Below are 21888 nucleotides of genomic sequence, written 5' to 3'. Positions count from 1 at the left end.
CTGTAAAGATCAAAAGCAAATAGTTAAGTGAAAATGAATTTAAATTTGCATTTCTATGGAGTCTTTCAAGATACCAGAGTGCCACAAAGCATTTAAAATCATGTAACTAACTACCTTTTATAAAAACTATTACAATGTAGGAAATGCAGCAGCTAAACTTGCAATTAGAATTTACAAATATCGAGGTTGTATCAGTTGTACAATCTCCATTGAGGTGTTGGGATAAACATTGGCGAGTATTAGCTCATCCAATACTAGAGAACTTGCTCACTATTACAGTGGGGTCAGCTCAGATTTTAAGCTCAAACCTCTGGTATAGGACTCAAACTGACAATTTGCTAATTTGGCAACCTCAAGCGTTACCACTCAGTCACAACCAGCATGAAGTTTTAAACTATTAAAATTAATTTGTCACAGTTGGTACTGAATTTAATCTTTCATTGCTAATACTTCGTTACAGCCACAAGATGAGCAGAAACAGTTTCCCCAAAAACAAACTTGACATTTCCTCCTGGAAATTGGAGTTTCACCCTTCTTCAATCCGGAATTACGGAATCAGATGTATCACTCTTGCTTCCTAGCTGATCTGGTGTTTCCCAATTGTTAAATTTTTCATAATAACATATTGCAAGTACATTATTGATTACGACCCCAAATATACTTGACCTGTACCTTTATCAAATTAGTTTGTGAATAAGCCATTCAGCACATTGAACTTGTCCAGGATTCTGTTCTCAGGCTTGCTGTTCTCAAAGCCTGCAATCACTTGTATTTTTACCAACACTTATCCTTCAGCACACATTTTTCCTTTCCTCTTACACTTCACGGCAGCATAAGATCTCCCATAGCTGTTGAGTAGTTAATTTCAATTTTGTTCTTTTAGCTGGAAGTTTTCAAGTCATTTTATTGCTCTTAGAAACAATTTCTATGCATTTTGTTTCTGGCACCACTGTCTTCCTGTTCTTAAACATCTTTGAATTCATCTTATACTACCAAATCTGACAGTTGACATTCTCTTTTTCTCATCTAATAAAAGCACCATATCTCACAAGGTAAGGAAATTTGGAAACCCAAGTTCACCATTTCATTCATTCCTGACCTGTTGGAAATTAAAGCTTTTTCCATTTATTTTATTTCAGACAAAAAGAGTCACAACTCAGACTCTTCATTTTCATGTAGTCATTCACTGGAATTGAGCAGAGGGCAATATTTAGTATTTCAGTGTATAGCTCATTGAGCTGGGGCTGGATGCTGGTTTGTGTCTTGCAGAAAAGTTGATTGCATATGTTTTTACTGGCATGCTTGCATTACTTATTGACATGTCATTGCCTGCTTTAGGACGATGGAATTGATAGAAGCTAATCTTGGATTTTCAGCCTCACTTTAGTCAGGGAGACAATAGTTTGGATCAGGCTAACTGTCGCTAATCTGAATTTTCATGGGGAGATTGAAGTTTTTGAAGTAAGTGGTTTGCACCAAAATTTCACCATTATATCCAAGCCTGCTTGATCTTTTATTTCTGGACAGAGGTCAATGGTCACTTGCTTGCATTCTTCTACAAGCTGAAGATATTTCAACCACAATTAGGTGTGAAGAATGCTGCACTCTGCTGAAGTTTAGAAGAGTTTTCTTATTCACAAAAAGCTACTCAGCTTTACAAGCTTATTTTTCTCTTGCACCCCTTTGGCACACATAAACACACACAAAGCCTTGCTGTTACTGTCTCCTTGGTCAAGTCTAGGTTGGTTATAGGTTCTTATTTATTATTTCAATTCTTGCAGCATTTTACTCAACCGTGACAAGAGAATACATTGCTGTTTGAGTACAGTGTTAATTGCAATAAGTTTTGAGAAATATTTTCATCAAACTCAATTGAGTATCACCATATGTAAATTTTGCCACATGCCAGATCAGAGTGTTACAACCACTTTGATTTCTTCTGTACTTGAATACATGCTTGATGCAAAAATAGTAACCTTGTGCAATTTGATTAACTCAGCTAAAAATGTTTAACAAAGTTAAGTATTTTAGTCACTGCCTCGTCCTCAAACTGGTGGACCACCCAGTATAATTTTAAGTTTGAAAAATATCTAAAAAAAAAGAGTATAGAATCGGAGATTATACTCATGTTGAGTCATCAATTTCCCAGTAAATTAGCAAAAAATGTTGAGCTTCATAGCATTTTATTTGTAATCTTCTGCCTAATTTTTATAGCCTTGTTCAATGCGTGTAACTCGCTGAAATTTGCAACGGTGATTAATTCAATACAAGAGCATGGTTGTCTTATAAATAAGACGTTATGATTTAAGCGACAACAAAAGAGAGAGGGGAAATGGGAGTTACTCTGAACATAATTTATATTTCAAATTCAGCTATATTTTAATGCTGGTTCTAATTTGCCAATCAGCAATCTATTTGTGCAGTAAAAATTTCAGTATCCCCTTCAAACTGGTATTCCTGTGAAATGTCCTGACCAGTGCAAAGGTAAAAAGCTTTGACAAAGGGTCAGTTAGACTCGAAATGTCAGCTCTTTTCTCTCCTTACAGATGCTGCCAGACTTGCTGAGATTTTCCAGCATTTTCTCTTTTTTGGTTTCGAACTCCAGCATCCACAGTAATTTGCTTTTATTTTGACAAAATGTGTTCAGCAAAGAAGTCCTGTACTCAAAATCAAAGACCAATAGATTTCTGTAGAAAAGGTCATAGTATATTGTGACGTGGCTGGATGGAGATTCGCTATGAACTCATTGAATGATTTGAGGGTTTGAATGGCAAACTCTTGTGCCGATATCCTGATAATTGTAACATTATAATGACCAAGAACACACGTTGTGCTACATTTTCAGAGACTTCAGTACACTTCTAGTCCAAACAAACAATCTCTAAAAACAGTTTACCTAATATGTCCATCACATCACAAAACATGTTGACGGACATACTTTGCACAAATAAGGTGGTTATGGTTGGTGATTTTAACTTACTGAACATAGACTGGCACTGCCATAGTGTTAAGGGTTTAGATGGAGAGGAATTTGTTAAGTGTGTATCAGAAAATTTTCTGATTTGGTATGTGGATGTACCCACTAGCGAAGGTGCAAAACTTGACCTACTGTTGGGAAGTAAGGCAGGGCAAGTGACTGAGGTGTCAGTGGGGGAGCACTTTGGGGCCAGCGATCATAATTCTATTAGATTTAAAATAGTGATGGAAAAGGATAGACCAGATCTACCAGTTGAAGTTCTAAATTGGAGAAAGGCCAATTTTGACTGTGTTAGGCAAAAACTTTCAATAAATGATTGGGGGCAGATGTTCGCAGGTAAAAGGATGGCTGGAAAATGGGAAGCCTTCAGAAATGAGATAACGAGAATTCAGAGAAAGTATATTCCTGTTAGGGTGAAAGGAAAGGCTGGTAGCTATAGGGAATGATGGATGACTAAAGAAATTGAGGGTTTGGTTAAGAAAAAGAAGGAAGCATATGTCAGGTATAGACAGGATAGATAGAGTAAATCCTTAGAATATAAAGACAGTAGGAGTATATTTAAGGGGGAAATCAGGAGGTAAAAAAGGGGGCATGAAATAGTGTTGGCAAATCGAGTTAAGAAGAATCCAAAGGGCTTTTACAAATACATGAAGGACAAAAGGGTAACTAGGGAGAGAATAGGGCCTCTCAAAGATCAGCGAGGTGGCCTTTGTGTGGAGCCGCAGAAAATGGGGGAGATAATAAATGAGTATTTTGCATCAGTATTTACTGTGGAAAAGGATATGGAAGATATAGAAAGTAGCAAAATAGATAGCGACACCTTGCAAAATGTCCATATTACAGAGGAGGAAGTGCTGGATGTCTTGAAAAGCATAAAGGTGAATAAATCCCCAGGACCTCATCTGGTGTACCCTAGAACTCTGTGAGAAGCTAGAGAAGTGATTGCCGGGCCTCTTGCTGAGATATTTGTATTATTGATAGTCACAGGTGAGGTGCCGGAAGACTAGAGGTTGGCTAACGTGGTGCCACTGTTTAAGAAGGGTGGTAAGGACAAGCCAGGGAACTGCAGACCAGTGAGCCTGACGTCGGTGATGGGCAAGTTGTTGGAGGAAATCCTGAGGGACAGGATATACATGTGTTTGGAAAAGCAAGGACTGGTGAGGGTTGGTCAACATGGCTTTGGGCATGGGAAATCATGTCTCACAAACTTGATTGAGTTTTTTGAAGAAGTAACAAAGAGGATTGATGAGGTCAGAGCAGTAGATGTGATCTATATGAACTTCAGTAAGGCATTCAACAAGGTTCCCCATGGGAGACTGGTTAACAAGGTTAGATCTCACGGAATAAAGGAAGAACTAGCCATCTAGATACAAAATTGGCTCAAAAGGTAGAAGACAGAGGGTGGCAGTGAAGGGTTGTTTTTCAGATTGGAGGCCTGTAACCAGTGGAGTACCACAAGGATCGGTGCTGGGTCCTCTACTTTTCGACATTTACATAAATGATTTGGATGCAAGCATAAGAGATACAGTTCGTAAGTTTGCAGATGACACCAAAATTGGAGGTGGAGTAGACAGCAAAGAAGGTTGCCTCAGATTACAACATGATCTTGATCAGATGGGCCAATGGGCTGAGGCGTGGCAGATGGAGTTTAATTCATATAAATGCGAGGTGCTGCATTTTGGAAAAGCAAATCTTAGCAGGAATTATACACTTAATGGTAAGGTCCTAGGGAGTGTTGCTGAACAGAGAGTCCTTGGAGTGCAGGTTCCTAGCTCCTTGAAAGTGGAGTTGCAGGTAGATAGGATAGTGAAGGCAGCATTTGGTATACTTTCTCTTATTGGTCACAGTATTGAGTACAGGAGTTGAAAGGTCATGTTGCGGCTGTACAGGACACTGGTTTGGCCACTGTTGGAATATTGCATGCAATTCTGGTCTCCTTCCCATCGGAAAGATGCTGTGAAACTTGAAAGGGTTCAGAAAAGATTTACAAGGATGTTGCCACGGTTTGAGGATCTGAGCTACAGAGAGAGGCTGAACAGGCTGGGGCTGTTTTCCCTGGAGTGTTGGAGGCTGAGGGGTGACCTTATAGAGGCTTACAAAATTATGAGGGGCATGGATAGGTTAAATGGACAAAGTCTTTTTCCTAGAGTGGGGGAGTCCAGAACTAGAGGGCATAGGTTTAGGTTGAGAGCGGAAAGATATAAAAGAGACCCAAGGGGCAACTTTTTCACACAGAGGCTGGTACATGTATGGAGGAAGTGGTGGAGGCTGGTACAATTGCAACATTTAAGAGGCATTTGGATGGGTATATGAATAGGAAGGGTTTGGAGGGATATGGGCCAGATGCTGGCAAGTGGGACGAGATTGGGTTGGGATATCTGGTCGGCCTGGACGGGTTGGACCGAAGGGCCTGTTTCCATGCTGTACATCTCTATGACTCTATGATCTGGATTTTTCCTTTGTTTATTCGAATATAAATACATTAGTTTTCAAATCATTAAAATTGATACAAAATGTGAAAACATTCTATAATTAATGCAACCTGTTATTATAACAATTATTTATTGAATCTCAGAAGAGAGCAAGAACATATACAGTTTGTTTATTTTTCTAATATTGAAGAGGTGCAGAACCCAAGTTGGAAAGATGTCACTTGAATACTTGTTCATTCTACTTTTTCCTTTGATTAGTAATATTTATCACTTTATTTAAAATATAAATTTAAAGGTTACAACAGATGATGCTTCTAAATTTACATATAAAATTTAGTTTTGTTATGCAAATCTACTAAGTTGCAATGTATACTCCATGTCTTGAAACTTGGAATTTGTGTGTAATGTCAAAGGATATAGAATTCTGAACAGTAAATAGAACTTGTCCTAATGACATTATAACTGTATAAAAGCAAAATACTGCAGAAGTTGGGGATCTGAAGTAAGAAAATACTGGAAAAACTTAGGTTTGCAGCATCTATGAAGAGATATAGTTTTTTTAACATTGGACTCTTATTCAGAACTTATACATCTATTCTACCTGAATTGGCTAAGATTCCGATATAATTATAAATGATGTAAACAGAGATATCATTTTGGAGAAAAGGAGAAAAAAAAATCAAATTACGCAGCAGTGCTTTGAAAGCCCAATAAATAAAAAATGGACTTTTCTTGATCCTACTATCTCCCTACCCTTCACATGGTTTGGACACCAGGCTTAAGATCTTTTCAAACATCCTGAAAAGATCGAACATTTGCCCAAGTGGAGGAAGGAACTGGAAGGAAATTTTTGAGTATACCTTCTCACCTCATGGTCATGGCAATTCTTGGTGTCTTTGATGATCGCAGCAACTAGAAAAAGCAGTACAGGTCAGAAAGCAACATAACTTAGGTGGATACCTAACCATTTCGATCTTTGCTGTGTTTTTGTTTTGGCTCTATATCCAGAAATAAGTAGCTTCTAGTTTCGAAAGTCCCTGCACGAGAATCACCGCATCCTCCTTTATCTGGGTCGTCCAGCTTCAAAAATCAAAATAAGACATACCACTCAATCCAAATGGACGAGCAGTAAACGGAAAGAATCGTACAGATACCACGTTGAAGTACCGATTAAAACTAAACCCAAGTATCTGCTAAAATTAAGAGAACCTTGTCCTGATTTGCCGGCATAAATCGGCCTTAGGCCAAGAGACTAAAAGTTGATGCCATAACTACGACATTATACATGACAAACTGCTGCCTCAAAATAACCATTTAAAACTAGAAAGATTGATTAAGAAAGCACAACACGTCAGAGAAAAGAAAAGTGTGTTATCCAAACAGTTTTCGTAAAGACACATTTTCCAATGCAATCAACTGATGCTCAAGGGATAAGAGACACAAGCCGTAACGGCACAGTGACGCTTTAGGCCTGACTTTAAGAAAAACTTCAACATTTAAATCGGAGGCTTCTTTCGGAATCCTACCTTACAGCTGAGAGTTAACCGAAGAAAAGAAACCGTTTCCTAGAGGCAGAAATAATTAACTTTGGATCCGGAAAAAGAAATAAAAACACTTTAAAAGAGGCAATGCTTCGTTTCTTTAATCAGTCAGTGTACCTTGGTCAGGGCATTTGCCGCAGCTGCGACACAGAACCGCGCCCAAAGCAGGCTGGGAGTTGTAGTCCCGTCGCGTTAAGGAACTACGCATGCGCCGAGCGTGGAAAACTCCGCCTCCGCGCGCTGAGGACACTGCCCACTGCCATGATTGACAGCTGCGGCTGGAGAGGATCTGGGGCGTGCGCGTTTGCTCAGGAGAGTTGTGGATGGAGTGAAACAACAAAGTGGTTAAAAACAATGACTGCAGATGCTGGAAACCAGATTCTGGATTAGTGGTGCTCGAAGAGCACAGCAGTTCAGGCAGCATCCAAGCAGCTTCGAAATCGACGTTTCGGGCAAAAGCCCTTCATCAGGACAACAAAGTGCTGAACCCGAAACTAAAAGTGAACATACTGAGTGTTGGTTAGCCTTTCCCACTTATCATATTGCGGATGTTGGAAATCTGAAGTTTAAAAAAAGCGTTTGGAGAAACTCAGATGGTCTGGCAGCGAAGCTCAGCGCAAACTGGAAGAACAACATCTCATTTTCCGCTTTGGAGTTCAAACTTTTAGGGTCTGACGTGCCCCTTTGTCCTCGCCCCCTATCCCAAACACCAGGCTTCCTATCCTCTGCGCATGAACCAACATTTTCCTAACTACTTAGTTCTGAGGAAGGGTCACCAGACATTAACTCTGATTTGTCTTCATAGATGCTGCTAGGCCTGCTGAGCTTTTCCAGCATCTTCTGTTTTCGTAGCAGCATCTATGTCAGGTATGATGTCTGTTTGAAACACTGGCTGAAGTTGCTATGAAGGTCTCTCCTCCTTTCACCCAAAAGGTGATGACTGACAGGTTAAACTACTAGCAGTCGTCTCTGAAATGAGAGAGAGCAACACTATGGTTTGGTACAATTCAGCTGAAAATGTGTTGCTGGAAAAACGCAGTAGGTCAGGCAGCATCAAAGGAACAGGAGAATCGACATTTCGGGCATAAGCCCTTCTACAACTAAGGTGACTTTCCTCAGATCTTTTCCACTTGAACAGCCCCTTTCACGACTCCTGAAATATTCTTGACAATGAAGTACAGTATTTGTTCTTTTTATGTGTAGTAATTTAAGAAACATGGCAGCCAAATTCTACATAGCAAGCTGCTACAAACAGTTACGTGATAATGGCCACATAATTTGTTTTACTGATACTGATTGAGGGATTTGTTTTAGATTAGATTCCTTACAGTGTGGAAACAGGCCCTTCGGCCCAACAAGTGCACACCGACCCTCCGAAGAGCAACCCACCCAGACGCATTCCCCTACATTTACCCCTTCACCTAACACTACGGGCAATTTAGCATCTTTGGACAGTGGGAGGAAACCGGAGCACCTGGAGGGAACCTACGTAGACACGGGGAGAATGTGCAAACTCCACAAAGACAGTTGCCCGAGGCAGGAATTGAACCCGGGTCTCTGGTGTTGCAAGGCAGCAGTGCTAACCACTGTGCCACCGTGCCACCCGGACTGTGGGTTTGTTGACCATGGACTGTGGGTTTAACTCTCCAGAACCTTCCACACTTGTTCTAAACACTTTCATATGACCAACACCTCTGCTGCAGTTGCTAAAGAAGACAGCTTATCACCACTTCATTAGGCTCTGACATCCCATGAAAGAACTTTAAAAACCTCCCCTTTTATTTTGTGGGCTTTAACTTTGCTGCCGATGTGTTATGTGACACATTGTGACTCATGAACCAACATGACCTGAATTATCTTTGCAACTGGAGATATTGCAGTGCTTTTTCAGCAGTGTCCACTGTTGTGTAACTATAAATAGAAAGCTATGGTGAGCATGTGTTTTTCAGACTGGAAGAAGATTTACAGTGGCATTCTCTGATACAAGATCACTGCTTTTCCTCATTTACCTTAATGATCTAGACTTTGGTGTGCATGGCACAATTTCAAAATTTATAGATAGCACAAGACTTGGAAATGGTGTGAAATTTTTAATTGTTCACAGGATGTGGCTGTTCCTGACTCAGTCACCATTCATTGCTTCATCCACATTTCCTTGAAGAAGTTGTGCACTGCCATCTTGCATTCCTTGAAGTGCTGTTAGGATTGGAGTTCCAGGATTTTGACTCAGTGACAGTTAAGTAATGATAAAATAGTATCAAGTCAGGATGGTATATACTTGGAGGGGAACTTAAAGGTGTGATGTTCACACCTACTGCCCTCATGATTACAGAAATTAAATTTAGAAGTTTGAAAGTATAACCTAATCAATGTAATCTGAACAGCATTTTGAGTGCAAAACAAGAGTCACTGCAATTGTGTGAAATATTGATGAAAAAGAACTATCATGTCCTGTACATACTACAAATAAGAACCTACACTTCATACTGCTTCTCTACAACCCCTTAGCAATCCCTTTGTCTTTCGTCCTGTGACAAATTTCTCATCTGCTTCTCCACTCCCTTTTTCCCCAATGCATAAAATGATCACTTTTCCAGCAACCTTCAGTTCTGAAGAAGTCATAGTGAACTCAATTTCTGACGAAGGGGTCATGCCTGATACATTGTCTTTCCTGCTCCTCGGATGCTGCCTGACCAGGTGTACTTTACCACCACCATTCTTCGACTCTGATCACCACCATCTGCAGTCCTCACTTTCTCCCTCAATATTAACTCTGTTTCTCTTTCCACAGATGTTGCCAGATTCGTTGATATTATCCAACATCTTAGATTTTATTTCTCTTGTAATATTTGGGTACAATTGGCTAGATGTAAACCACACTCCAGTGTTCCTAACCCCTGTATTCTATTTATACAGTAGAGTTTACTTTGGTCATGGTAAGAGAAACTTGTGTAAAATTGTTGTGCAAAATCTGGTAAGTATTTAGCATGAGAAAGCATTCTTTTTGTTGATTGTGACTAGTGTCATAAATAGGGACTTTAGGACTCAGACAGTCTATGTTTAACTGCTGAAATTGTGTACTAAAAATACTCTATGTCTATTTTGAATGTACGGTGTAAAAATTCTGTAGGTATCTTTTACTCACAGTTTGTAGATATCAAGTTGAAAATCTGAAGATTATTGTAATGGTAATAAATGATAACTTCTGAAAAGTGTATAACCTCAGAACTGGACAAACTAATAGATTTTTCTATTTGCTGCGTTTTTTTTCAAGTTACAGGAAGCACAACTTCTCATACATGGCCTATTTTGATGCAGCTGAGCTTCATATATCAATAGAGATGAGAATGCAACATTTGTATGAGAAATTCAGATTTAGTTTCAGCGGCCCACCAAACCCTTACTCTTTGACATTTGCTTAGATTAAATACATTTATGTATATCAAAATTACTGTACATCATCAGAATATCAAAGTTGTGACATAACTTTGTATATGAGTAGGTGTTATGTATATGTACGTTATTTCCAGCAAGAGGTTTCACCACACCCCTCATAGGGTTGCAAATTGTTGTTGCTCATCCTCTGTAACCCAAAATTCGTGAAATGTAATAGTTGTTTGCTCTGACAATTAAATACTGGAAAGGGTTACTTAGAAAACAAGATTTCCTCAACTTGACCCAAAAAAGATCTATAGATCCTTTCCTTCAACCACCAAAAGCTCTCTTACAGACAGAGTTTTCAAAACTCAGTAATAATACATATTGCTGTCACTGATACAGTTAAACAAGTACAATGCTTACTTATCACCTGCTGTCAGCCCAGATGCTGAACACTCTCATAAGATAAACTTCATTTTGCTTTAAGAATCCTGGAAAAGTAAACATCTTTAAAGTACAGATTTTTATACTTTCTACAACTCATATGCAGCAAAATGATTAATCTCCCAAATTGGGTGTGGTGCTTCAATTTGTCTTTATAACTAAGTAGTCATTTTGGTTAAATCTTGCCACACCTTTGTATTGGTTAGACTGAGTCCAGTCTGTAATATAGTCCAGATCTGCTGACTCCATACTGCAACTGGTAGATTTGGTATAGGACATGTCACTGTAGCTTTACTATGGTCCTTTGTGAACTATGGTTTATACTTACTTACTAATCCCCAAATATGTACCATCCTTCTTATGGAGACTGCGTGTCTGTATGTTGCTTTTATTCTGATTCCCAAGACAACAGTAGAATATTTATTCTAATATTTCTCAAATTTCAAGACTATTTTATGAAGACAAAAAGTGATGCAAATTACCTGAATGACAACCTTGTAAGAACAAATTAGAGTCATGAGAATGTTTGAAGGAATAAAAAATTCAAGCACACTCATATAGTCACGGACTCAAAATGATCATAAATGGTAAAAGCTTTCAAAACCAGAGAGAAATTTAGGTGCTGAGTTTAGGCGATTAGGTGAAGAGGGGAGGGAGGTCTTTTTGTTTTTGTTTTATCTCTGTCAGGTCCAAAGAGACCACTATTTAGCACTTATCAATTTTGGTCTCTTTACTTGAGAAAGGATGTACAGACACTGGAGAGGGTGCAGATGAGGTTCACTGAGTTGATTCTGGAGTTGAGAGAGTTGGCTTATGAGGAGAGATTGAGTAGCCTGGGTCTAAACTCACTGGAATTTAGAAGAATGAGAGGGAATTTTATAGGAACACAAAATTATTTAGGGAATAGATGAGATAGAAGCAGGGAGGTTGTTTCCACTGACAGGTGAAACTCGAACTAGGTGGAATAGCCTCCAAATGAGAAGCAAATTTAAGACGGTGTTGAGGAGGAACTCCTCCCAAACAGTTCTGAATCTGTGCAATTCCCTGCCCAGTAAAGCAATTGAGACTATCTTGTTGTAGGTATTTAAAGCAAAGGTAGATTTTTGAACAGTAAAGGAGCAAAAGGTTCTGGTGGGTGGCCGGGTAAGTGGAATTGAGTCCATGAAAACATCGGCCATGATTCTGTTGAATGCTGGAGTAAGCGCAATGGGCCAAATAGCCCACTCCTGCTCCTATAGCTTATGTTTTAATCACCAAGAATACACTGAGGAGAAGAAAACTAGAAAAAGCTGGCAGGGACACTGTCCTTCACAAAGCTGGACAAGAGCCATGCATACTTCCAATTGCAATTAGATGAGGATTCTCAGATATATGTTACAATTAATACCCATAAAGATTTTTACCAATATACGAGATTGCCATTTGGGGTGTCATCAGTCTGTGCAATATTTCAGCAGATGATGGAGAACATTTTACAAGGTCCACCTCAGGTTGTCATTTATCTACATGACATGCTAATAACAGAGAAGACCAATAAGGAGCATGCTGAGAACTTGGGCATAGTCCTTAGATTTTTTCCCAGGCAGCATATGCCATAGAAGGGAGAACAATATGTTTCAGGCACCCTTAGTCACGTACCTGGGCTACAGAGTAGACAAGACTGGGTCACAACCATTGGAAGATACATTGAGGGCGATCAAAGGTGCCCTGGCTCCCACATCTGTACCAGAGCTTAGCTCTTTCCTTGGACTGGTGAAGTATTACAGAAATATCATTCATAATCTGGCCTCCATCCTGGCACTTTTGCATCAACTCTAAAAAAGGGTCAGCCTTGAAAATAGTGGCTTAGGCAAACCATAACTTTCAGGGAAAAGTGAAGAATCGGCTACAAACCTTTAAGGTGTTTGCAGCTGCCAGTTTTGCGTATAATCCCTCTATTGGGTAATTATCTAGCTGTGAAACCATTTGTTTAAAATCCCCAAGGTGAACTAATCCATTGGGCTTCACAATCAGTACAACCAATGCTGCCCATTCTGCAAACTCGGCTGGTTTGATAATCCCAAGCAAGATCTGGTATTGACATGCGATGTCCCCCTGTCTGGCATCGGGGTTAATATTAGATCATAGGTACCCCAATGGAGAGGAACGCCCAATAGTGTATGCCCTCAGGGGACTTGGGCTAATGCAGAGCATAAATATTACCAGTTAGAGAAGGAAGGTTAAACTGTCATATTTGGAGTCAGGAAGTTCCACCAATACCTTTATGAATGTAAATTTGTATAAATGGACCACAAACCCCTGCTAGAGGTTTTGTTAAAGAGGGCATCCAGGCCAAATTCAGCTGTGGTCTCAAATTCGAAGTGTGTAATTACAAGTTAGAACACCATCCAGAAGGCCATGCAGCACATACAGATACACCACCAGTGATACCGCCACTGGAAGAGTCCAAAATGCGTTTAACTTTTCTGGTCACTTTTCCAGTCACAGCTGACAACAGGCTGTGAATGCAGAAAGATCAGGTCCTGACAAAACTGAAAAAGCTGTTGATGATTGGGGAAGCCAAAGGGCCATCACAACCAGACCTGAAACCTTTTTGCATCCAGAGAATCCATCACAGCACAAGACAGCATATTATTATGGGGAACAAGAGTGACTGTTCTGAGCAAAGGTCACACCAGATACTGGCTGAACTCCACCAGGGTCATTCGGGGTTTCCAAAATGAAGATGTTGGTGAGTTGTTATTGTCTGCTGGCTTGGATTGGATGCAGACACAGGTGTGTTGGTGGGGCAGTGCCCAATGGGTCAGAGTGCCAATAAGGACAAACATTACCACTGGCAGTTCTCTCATATTCATGGGAATGTCTGCTAATCTTCAATTAACTGTCTAGCCATCTAATCTCCTGTCCATTCACAAGTCCGATAACAGCAGGGAAGAAGCTGTTCTTGAATCTGTAGGTATGTGTTTTCAAGCTTTTGTATCTTTTGCTCAATAGAAGAGGGTTGGAGAGTTGTACCAGGTGGGAGGGGTCTTTGATTATGTTGTCTGCTTTCTGAGGCAGTGCGAAGTAAAGATGGAATCAATGGATGGAAGGTTGCTTTGCATGATGGACTGGACTATGGTCACAACTCTATAAATTTTTGTGGTCTTGAACAGAGCAGTTGCTATACCAAGCTGTGATTTGTCCAGATAGATGCACAACAGAAAACATCCTATGAAGATTAAGAGTTATTGTGAACATGGAGAATTTCCATCGCCTTCCAAGGAAGTTGAGGCGTTGGTGTACTTTCTTGCCTGAAGTAATTGGAATATAATTTTTCATAGTTTTTGTAAGAATTAAATAACCCAGCTGTTATGCAGGTAACATTCAGGTCTTAATAAAAACCAAAAAAAATGCAGATGCTGGAAATCAGAAACAAAAACAGAAATTGCTCAAAATGCTCAACATCTGAGGAAGGGTCACTCGACCTGAAATGTTAGCTCTGATTTCTCTTCGCAGATGCTGCCAGACCTGCTGAGCACTTGTGAAAAGAAAGCAGAGTGAACCTTTCAGGTCGAGTGACCGTTCCTCAGATCTTTTCCAGCAATTTACGTTGTTGTTCTAATATCCATGTCTTCCTTAACACTAGATTCTGAGTTCAAGTACCATTCCAGGTCTTGAGCACAAACACAATGCTGACACTCAAATGCAACACTGAGAAAGCACGACACTATTGGAGTTGCTGTCTTTTGGATAAAATGTTAAACTAAGTTCCCCTCAGACTGCACAGGATGTAAAAAGTCCCATGATTTCAAAGAGCATAGCTGTCATTCCCTGGCAAATATCTGCTCCTCAATCAACCTAACAAAGATTACTCATATTGTTGAACAGATTCGTAAACGTCGGCGACAAAAAAGCAGAAGTTTAATTCAGTTTAAGAACCATTTTTGGCGATTTGTATTTTTAGAACGTGGTGGTTTCGAGGTGTGGTTTGTGGAGGCAACGAACAATAACATCAATGCCCAGTACTCGATTTCCTTGGGGGCTGGGATTTTCCCACAAATCGATGAGTTGCAGTTCACTTCCGCCGCTCGGTGTTTATATATGTTGTGGCAGACTCAGCGAGTCACCGCAGAACTCGGGCAGGAGGACAAGTCGTTGTAATCAGAGCAAGCGTTCCCGTTTATCAGGTTTGATTTTCACCATTTTGCTTTAAGTTTGAAAATATGTCAGAAAATGCAATATATAAACGAAGGTACGAAATGTCGGCGATGTGCATCCTTCAGCACAATAGATTATTCCGATGCCCGGAAAACATAACCGTGCATCCAAAAATAGAAGGTTTGCTTACATGCGATGTCCTGTGACCACGTTACAACAAGACGTGCAACACCTGTTGGAAGAAATTAAAATATTAGAACTGTTGTTTGTATATAGTGGTGTTAATATTCTTGGTTGGAGTCTGAGACTGGATCAGACGGGCAGTTCCAGATACAGTCGACTGATAATTAAAATTTAGTGCAGGACACGGATAACAGGAGTGTGAACGTTCCTCGGGAAGAACTTGATTTATCCATTTTAATTTAGGTTGAAGTAAGTAACTTTGAAGTAAAATTGGCAAACTGTGTCTAAAAGAAAGGTAACGTTGGGACAAGTTCAATAATGAAGTTGTGATACTGAAATTGCCTGTGATTTACCTGGTTCTTTGACGCGGTTTTTAATAGTAGGTTACATTCCTGATGAAGGGCTTTTGCCCGAAACGTCGATTTCGAAGCTACTTGGATGCTGCCTGAACTGCTGTGCTCTTCCAGCACCACTAATCCCAATTCTGTTTGTATACATCCTTCCACCATCATCTCCAATCCAATGACCACTTTCGACCGAATAGTTTGTTGTTCATCATTAAGTCAGGGATGAACACCATCATTTTGAGGAATTGATTTCAGATGAGAAGTCCGTTTTAAATGATAGAATTTCAGTTTCACTGAATACTACCACTTCCATTGGAGTCAGAAAGCTTAGTGAATTTCTCTACCGGATTGAGCACTTAACCGAGCTTGATGCTTCACTGTTGAGGGAATACTGCATTGTTAGAGATGCTGTCTTCTGGAGAATTATTAAACAGTATATTTTTTGCTTGTTCAGGTGATTGGATATAAAATCATCCATTCCTTTATTCAAAGAGCAAGGAGTTTTCCTGGTGTTCTGACCAGCATTTCTCACTTCAACATAAAACAATATTTTTTAAAAAAATTATCAAAACAGAAGTTGCTGCTTGTGGATTTACTTTCAATTGGTTGCTAAATAATTCTGAAATATAGATAAATTTTCTTTATGTGAAATGCTTTCAGACATTGAAATTAGAATAACATAGTGAAAATGGCTGCTAGACTTGATCTCGAAGCCTGAGCAAATGACTTTTTAAAAAAAAAAATATTTGTGGGATGTGGGCATCACTAGCTGGCCAGCATTTATTGCCCATCCTAGTTGCCCTTGAAAAGGTGGTGGTGAGCTGCCTTTTTGAACTGCTGCAGTTCATCTGCTGTGGGGTGAACCACAATGCCAATAGGGAGGGAATTCTTGGCAACTGACCCAATGACAGTGAAGGAACTAAAGAGTTAATTTTTGAGTAAGTCCCTCCTTTGCCTTTTTCAGTTTATAAAGATATTTAGCCTCAGTAGCAGCATTGTTTACCATTTACAAGACACAATAATTTTGGCAAAGATCCTTAAACAGCATCTTCCAAACTCATGACCAAGTCCATCTAGAAGGACAAGGGCAGCAGATGCATAGGAACATTACTGCCTGCAAGTTTCCCTCCAAGCCACTCACCATCCTGACTTTGATATATATTGCTTTCCTTCACCATTGTTGAGTCAAAATGCTGGAATTCCTTCCCTAACAGCATTGCAAGTCGACCTACAGTACATGGACTGTAGCAATTCAACAAAGCAGCTCACCAGCACCTGACCAAGGACAACTAGGGATGAGCAATAAATCTGGCCCAGCCAGCAATGCCAATGTCTCATGAGTGATTAAAAGAATTATTACCAGAGAACTAAACCTTGTTCCTTTGTTTTGTCCAATTTGGGTTGCCCTTGAACAGTGGTGGGAAAATGACTGAATATTTCAGCATTCAGTTTTTCAGTTCCCATTAATCAAGAGAAGTGGTTCTTTTTTCACCAAGTTATGATTAGACTCCCTACAGTGTGGAAACAGGCTCTTCAGCCCAACTAGTCCACACCAACCCTTCGAAAAGCAACCCACCCAGACCCATTTCCCTCTGTCTAATGCACCTAACACTATAACCAATTCACCTGGCCTGCACATCTCTAGACTGTGGGAGGAAACCGGAGTACCTGGAGGAAACCCATGCTGACACGGGGAGAACACGCAAACCCCACACAGACAGTCCCCCCAGGCCAGAACTGAACCCGGGACCCCAGCGCTGTGAGGCAGCAGTGCCAACCACCCAGGCACCGCACCGCCCGGTGGAAAATGTATACTCATGTGGGGAAAATTTATACATTTCTTTGAGTAGAACTCCTGTAATATGGATAATATAATGGTCATAAGATTTGTGTGTACTACTGTTGTTGTAATTTGTTTCCATAAAGATGATATGACCATATGACATATGAGCAGAAGTTACCCATTCAGCCAGTTCAGTTTGGTGCAACATTCAGAGGTCCTGGATGTAGGCTTGCTTGCTGAGCTGGAAAGTTTGTTTTCAGGCATTTCGTCACCATAAAAGGTAACACCATCAGCGAGCTTCATGGTGAAGCATTGGCGGTGTGGCCCACTTTTTATTTATGGCATTCAAGTTCATTAGCTGCTGTTTTAGTGTGTTGGTGGGTTTGTGGGCTACCATGATGCCAACAGGTCTTGAGTAATCTGGCAGTTATTTCCGGGGTGGCTTTAATGTAGGGGAGAGTGGCTAGGGTTTCTGGACATGTTTTGTCCGCTTGTTTGGGTTTGTTGCTGAGAAATTGGCGGACTGTGTTCATTGGGTAACCGTTCTTTTTCAATACATTGTACAGGTGATTTTCCTCTGCTCCTCATAATTCCTCTGTGCAGCAATGTGTGGTGGCTCATTGAAATAATGTTATTATGTAGTTTCATTTGTGAGTGTTGGGATGATTACTTCTGTAGTTCAATATTTGGTCCGTATGTGTTGTTTTCCTGTAGATGCTGGTTTGAAGTCCCCCATTGGCTGTTCACTGTACTGCGACATCTAGGAATGGCAGTTTGTTGTTATTTTCCTCCTCTTTCATGAATTTTATGCCAGTCAGGGTATTATTGATGGTCTTGAAGGTTTCCTCTAATTTGGTTTGTTTAGTGATGACACTAAAGACCCAACACAGACAAGCCAAACTTATGTCATTGACAAAACACATTGCAAGAATTGTAACAAACACTAGATTGGACAAACAGGCTGAAAACTAGCCACCAGGATACATTAACATCAACTAACCACAAAAAGACATGACCTACTCTCACTAGTATCCTTCCCGATGAGGACGGACACCACTTCAACTTGGACAACACATCCATCCTAGGACAAGCCAAACAGAGACATGCACGAGAATTCCAACAGGAACTCTATCAACAAACACATTGACTTGGATCCCATTTACCACTCACTGAGGAAAAAAAAACAGGAAATGATGTCACCACAGGAAATGACATCACCAACCCAAGGAAACAGAAACATATAAATAGAAAGTGGGCCAGAGCACCAATATTTCATCTGGAGGCTCATTGATGATACTGTCTAGTATGGTGATGAAATGTCTGAAAACGAACCTTCCAGCTCATCTAGCAAACCTACATCCAGAACCTCAACCCGAGCTACAAATCTTCTCAAAATTCATTCAGAGGTCCTGGTTGATCTGATAATCTACTTTCCCACTTTTTCTCCATAATCCTTGATTCCCTCTTCAGGAAACCAAGCTGACTCGACATAATTATTTCTGTACATCTAAATGCTTTGTTAATAGATTTTGTAATAGGCTGTAACACTTATTAAATTAATTGCACAGCTGTTTGTTACATTTTTGTCACCTTCCCTTTTTGAATAGGATTTGCATTGCCAGTTTTAAAATCCTTTGGGATTTTTCCAAAATCTTGGAAAATTACTATGTTGGTCCCAATGGAGAGACAACAATATAGACAAAGATAGAATGGAGACATTTAGCACTCAAGAAAATGCAATTAATTTATTAAGTACTTACAAATAACACACTTTAACTACGAGAGATATCTCAATCACTGTCTTTTACTACCCTAATTTATGTAATTAACCTAAATGTTATTACACAGGAGGGGTGACAACTGGTCAGGTTGAAATCCTGCTCAATGTCTTTCCCATGCCTCGAGACTTACATCATGAATCTTCAAAGCTATGCTGAACAAAGGGACTTTTTCAGTCTCTTTACACAAGTCTCTGTGCTAAGCATATGCTTTATTTGGAATTATTTGTGCATGTGACCAATCCTAAATGTTTTGTCCAAATGCATACCATATTTGGTAATGACAGCAGTTACTGATTTTCTGCAGTTTTAACTCTGAGCAGACCTAAATGACTCAGTGTAATTCCATTCACATAACAGCCCACCAGTTATCAGTTCCTGTTATCTTCAGCCTTATCCAACAACAACCAGTGCATACCGCTATCTCTGTAGGTACTTCCTTTCATATAATAAGAAGCGACTCATCAAAGGGAATTATCAGCTATTAGCTCCAGTAATTTACTCAGTGATAGTTATAGTATTTAATTCCTATGCCTCTTTTACCATTTAATGAATATTTAATATTTTTGGAGTGCTGTTAATTTCTTCTGCCTTGAAGAATGATGTAAAGTGTTTTTTCAACTGCTCTACCATTTCCTGGATACCCATTATAATTTTCCTAAACGCATTCTCTAAGGAGCCTTTGTTCACTTTGGTCTCTTTCTGCCTGTGTTCATATAACTTGCTCCCCCTCAAAGTTTATTGTCTCCTTTTTAGACATTATTTGTTGGTTTTTAAACTTTTCCAATCCTCTCAATTACCATTAATCTTTGCCACATTGTATGTTTTTCCTTTAATTTGACATGATCCTTAACTTGCAACCAAATGGTTGGTTTATTCTCTTCCGAGAACCCTCTTCCTCACTGAGATAAATCTTTGTTGCGAGTCATTAACTATGTTCTAAAATGCTTGCCATGTTCATCAACTGTCTTTCCTATTAAATCATCTGTCAGTCCAGTCCAGCCAAGCACAGTTGTTTCCATCTCAAGTTTCTCACTCTAAAACTGAATGCTAATTTTTATGATGTTCTGGTCACTGTTTCCAGAGGAACTTTTACCCTGAGACCATTTGTTAAACCTGCCTCAGCACACGTTATCAGAACCAAAATAGCCTGAGCCCTGGTTGAATGCACAACATTTTGTTTTAGGAAGCTGTCCCTGTGCAAATTCTTCATTACCATTACTTATGCCAATTTTATTTTCCTCATGTACGTGAAGATTACTTAATCACTCCTACTTAACAGACTGCCATCTTTATATTCTCTCATTATCTTTTGCTTTATTCTCTATCCTACAGTATGGCTACTGATGTGTACCCTATCAATTACTTCCCTTTGTTAGTTTACAGCAGTCAAAACCAGGGAAAGACAGTAACTTGAAAGATGGATAATAATGAGGTTGTATTAACTTGAAAGGGGGGAATACATATTTATTTCACCAAGTTCAAGTTTTGTGGCATGAAGAACTGAGGATGGTACTGAAAACGGGATCATAGACTTTAGACACTGGCAAGAAGGTATCAATGAGACCTTTTTCACCCCGAGAATTCTGAGATAAAGACAAATCTTCTCGTAACTTAAAGTTTGTTTTCTTTTGTGCCATGTTACATGTATGGATTTTATGCTTATTTTATTGTTAAGGGCCATTTCATGATGTAAATAGAGTATAGTTATTAAATCAAAAATAATTTCATACCACAGGGCATATTTTATTTCAAACTAACAACTTTCCACAGTAACTTTATTTTTTTTAACCTGAGCTATCTTGGCTTATGGAACTGTTCTCTCAGTCGAGTTTTACTTTTGGCAGACAATCTTAGCATCATTTTGGTATCTTGTAATTTGGTAGAAATCCAAAAGACTGTTTATTTCTTTAAAAGGCTGAGTTTTGATCAGAATTTTATAGAAATTCTATTTTCAATGATAGTTCCACATAGTTATTTCAAAGTTTAAAAAAAAATTCACATAGGTTATAACAAGCTTGTAGCAACAATCTACCAAGTTAATAACTACTGATTTAAATAATGGAAACAGCCCAACAATACTTTTAAAGTTGTGTTTTACAGAAATGTTTAACAGTCCTATGAGCAAAAGGTATTTCGAAGTAAATTTTTTTTTTTTTTAAAAGTAAAATTCTAAAATTTGCTTTGTATTCTGTATCAGCACTTACCCCATAATCTGTAAACCTACTTTTATAAAAGATTTAGAAAATGTAATCTGTTTGAAAAATATCTCCAGAAAGATGCCACCTTTTGAACCAGTTAAAATTGTTTAATTACAGGTTGTTCTTAATTTACCTCCCTGTTTCAACTTGCCATAGAAGCTAGTATTTCATCAAACACACAGATGATAATGTTTTCTCATCTGTTCAACAGTATATGCTCAAAAGTACAATGAGTTGAAAGTCTAATTGTGTTTCCTTTTTGTTGCAGATTTATATCAAGAAAGCAAGTTCTTGTTAAAGAAGAAAAAATGAAGATTATGATTTTTCTGTCATTATTCAGCATTTGCATTGAGATGGTAAGCGAATAGAAAACAGAATGAAAATGAGAAGAGCTGTATTAATAATGTTCTTTTTTGTAGTTAAGTTTTTAAATAGTCTTTTCTTGAGTAATGAGTATGATCAGTTTCCTTCATAGTGGAAGATTTATTGCTGACACTTCTGTTTTTGACTGTTGAAAGGACTTGATCAAACACAAAAGATTATGATTCAAGTAAAGAAGGCTTCATCAATAGTCAGTTGCATCAAATGTGTTGCAACAAAGCATTGGATTTCAATTGCTTACATGGTGGTTTTGGCATTTAAAAAAAACCTGGATTCCTGTGATGACTAAGATGTTAACGGCGG

At 39.2% G+C, this 21888-nt stretch overlaps 2 protein-coding genes across 13 annotated transcripts in view; one reads left to right on the top strand and one right to left on the bottom strand.

Moving 5' to 3' along the window:
• LOC140484679 (inhibitor of nuclear factor kappa-B kinase subunit alpha-like) overlaps positions 1 to 21888 on the bottom strand; it is a 165475-nt gene that overhangs the window by 95959 nt on the left and 47628 nt on the right. Inside the window, exon 1 of one of the 9 annotated variants that reach the window (XM_072583285.1) lies at positions 7068 to 7169. The exons of 7 other annotated variants lie outside the window; for them this stretch is intronic. The gene's annotated coding sequence lies outside the window, so the exon portion shown is untranslated. Of the gene's footprint in view, positions 1 to 6935; positions 7170 to 21888 lie in introns of those variants that run through there. One more of the 9 variants, XM_072583277.1, reaches the window with a different exon arrangement.
• The window catches only part of LOC140484680 (salivary plasminogen activator beta-like), a 45606-nt gene continuing 30937 nt past the window's right edge, over positions 7220 to 21888 (top strand). For 2 of the 4 annotated variants that reach the window (XM_072583289.1, XM_072583287.1), the window contains exons 1-3: positions 7220 to 9185; positions 14719 to 14941; positions 21473 to 21560. In XM_072583289.1, the coding sequence (XP_072439390.1) occupies positions 21513 to 21560 (48 nt within the window). In that variant the 5' untranslated portion in view covers positions 7220 to 9185; positions 14719 to 14941; positions 21473 to 21512. Of the gene's footprint in view, positions 9186 to 14718; positions 14942 to 21458; positions 21561 to 21888 lie in introns of those variants that run through there. The other 2 variants (XM_072583290.1, XM_072583288.1) reach the window with 2 other exon arrangements.

This window comes from Chiloscyllium punctatum, chromosome 13 (assembly GCF_047496795.1).
Source record: "Chiloscyllium punctatum isolate Juve2018m chromosome 13, sChiPun1.3, whole genome shotgun sequence".
Classification (NCBI taxonomy): Eukaryota; Metazoa; Chordata; class Chondrichthyes; order Orectolobiformes; family Hemiscylliidae; genus Chiloscyllium; species Chiloscyllium punctatum.
The sequence above is the reverse complement of the archived record's forward strand: the minus strand, read 5'-3'. Positions and strand labels throughout refer to the sequence as shown.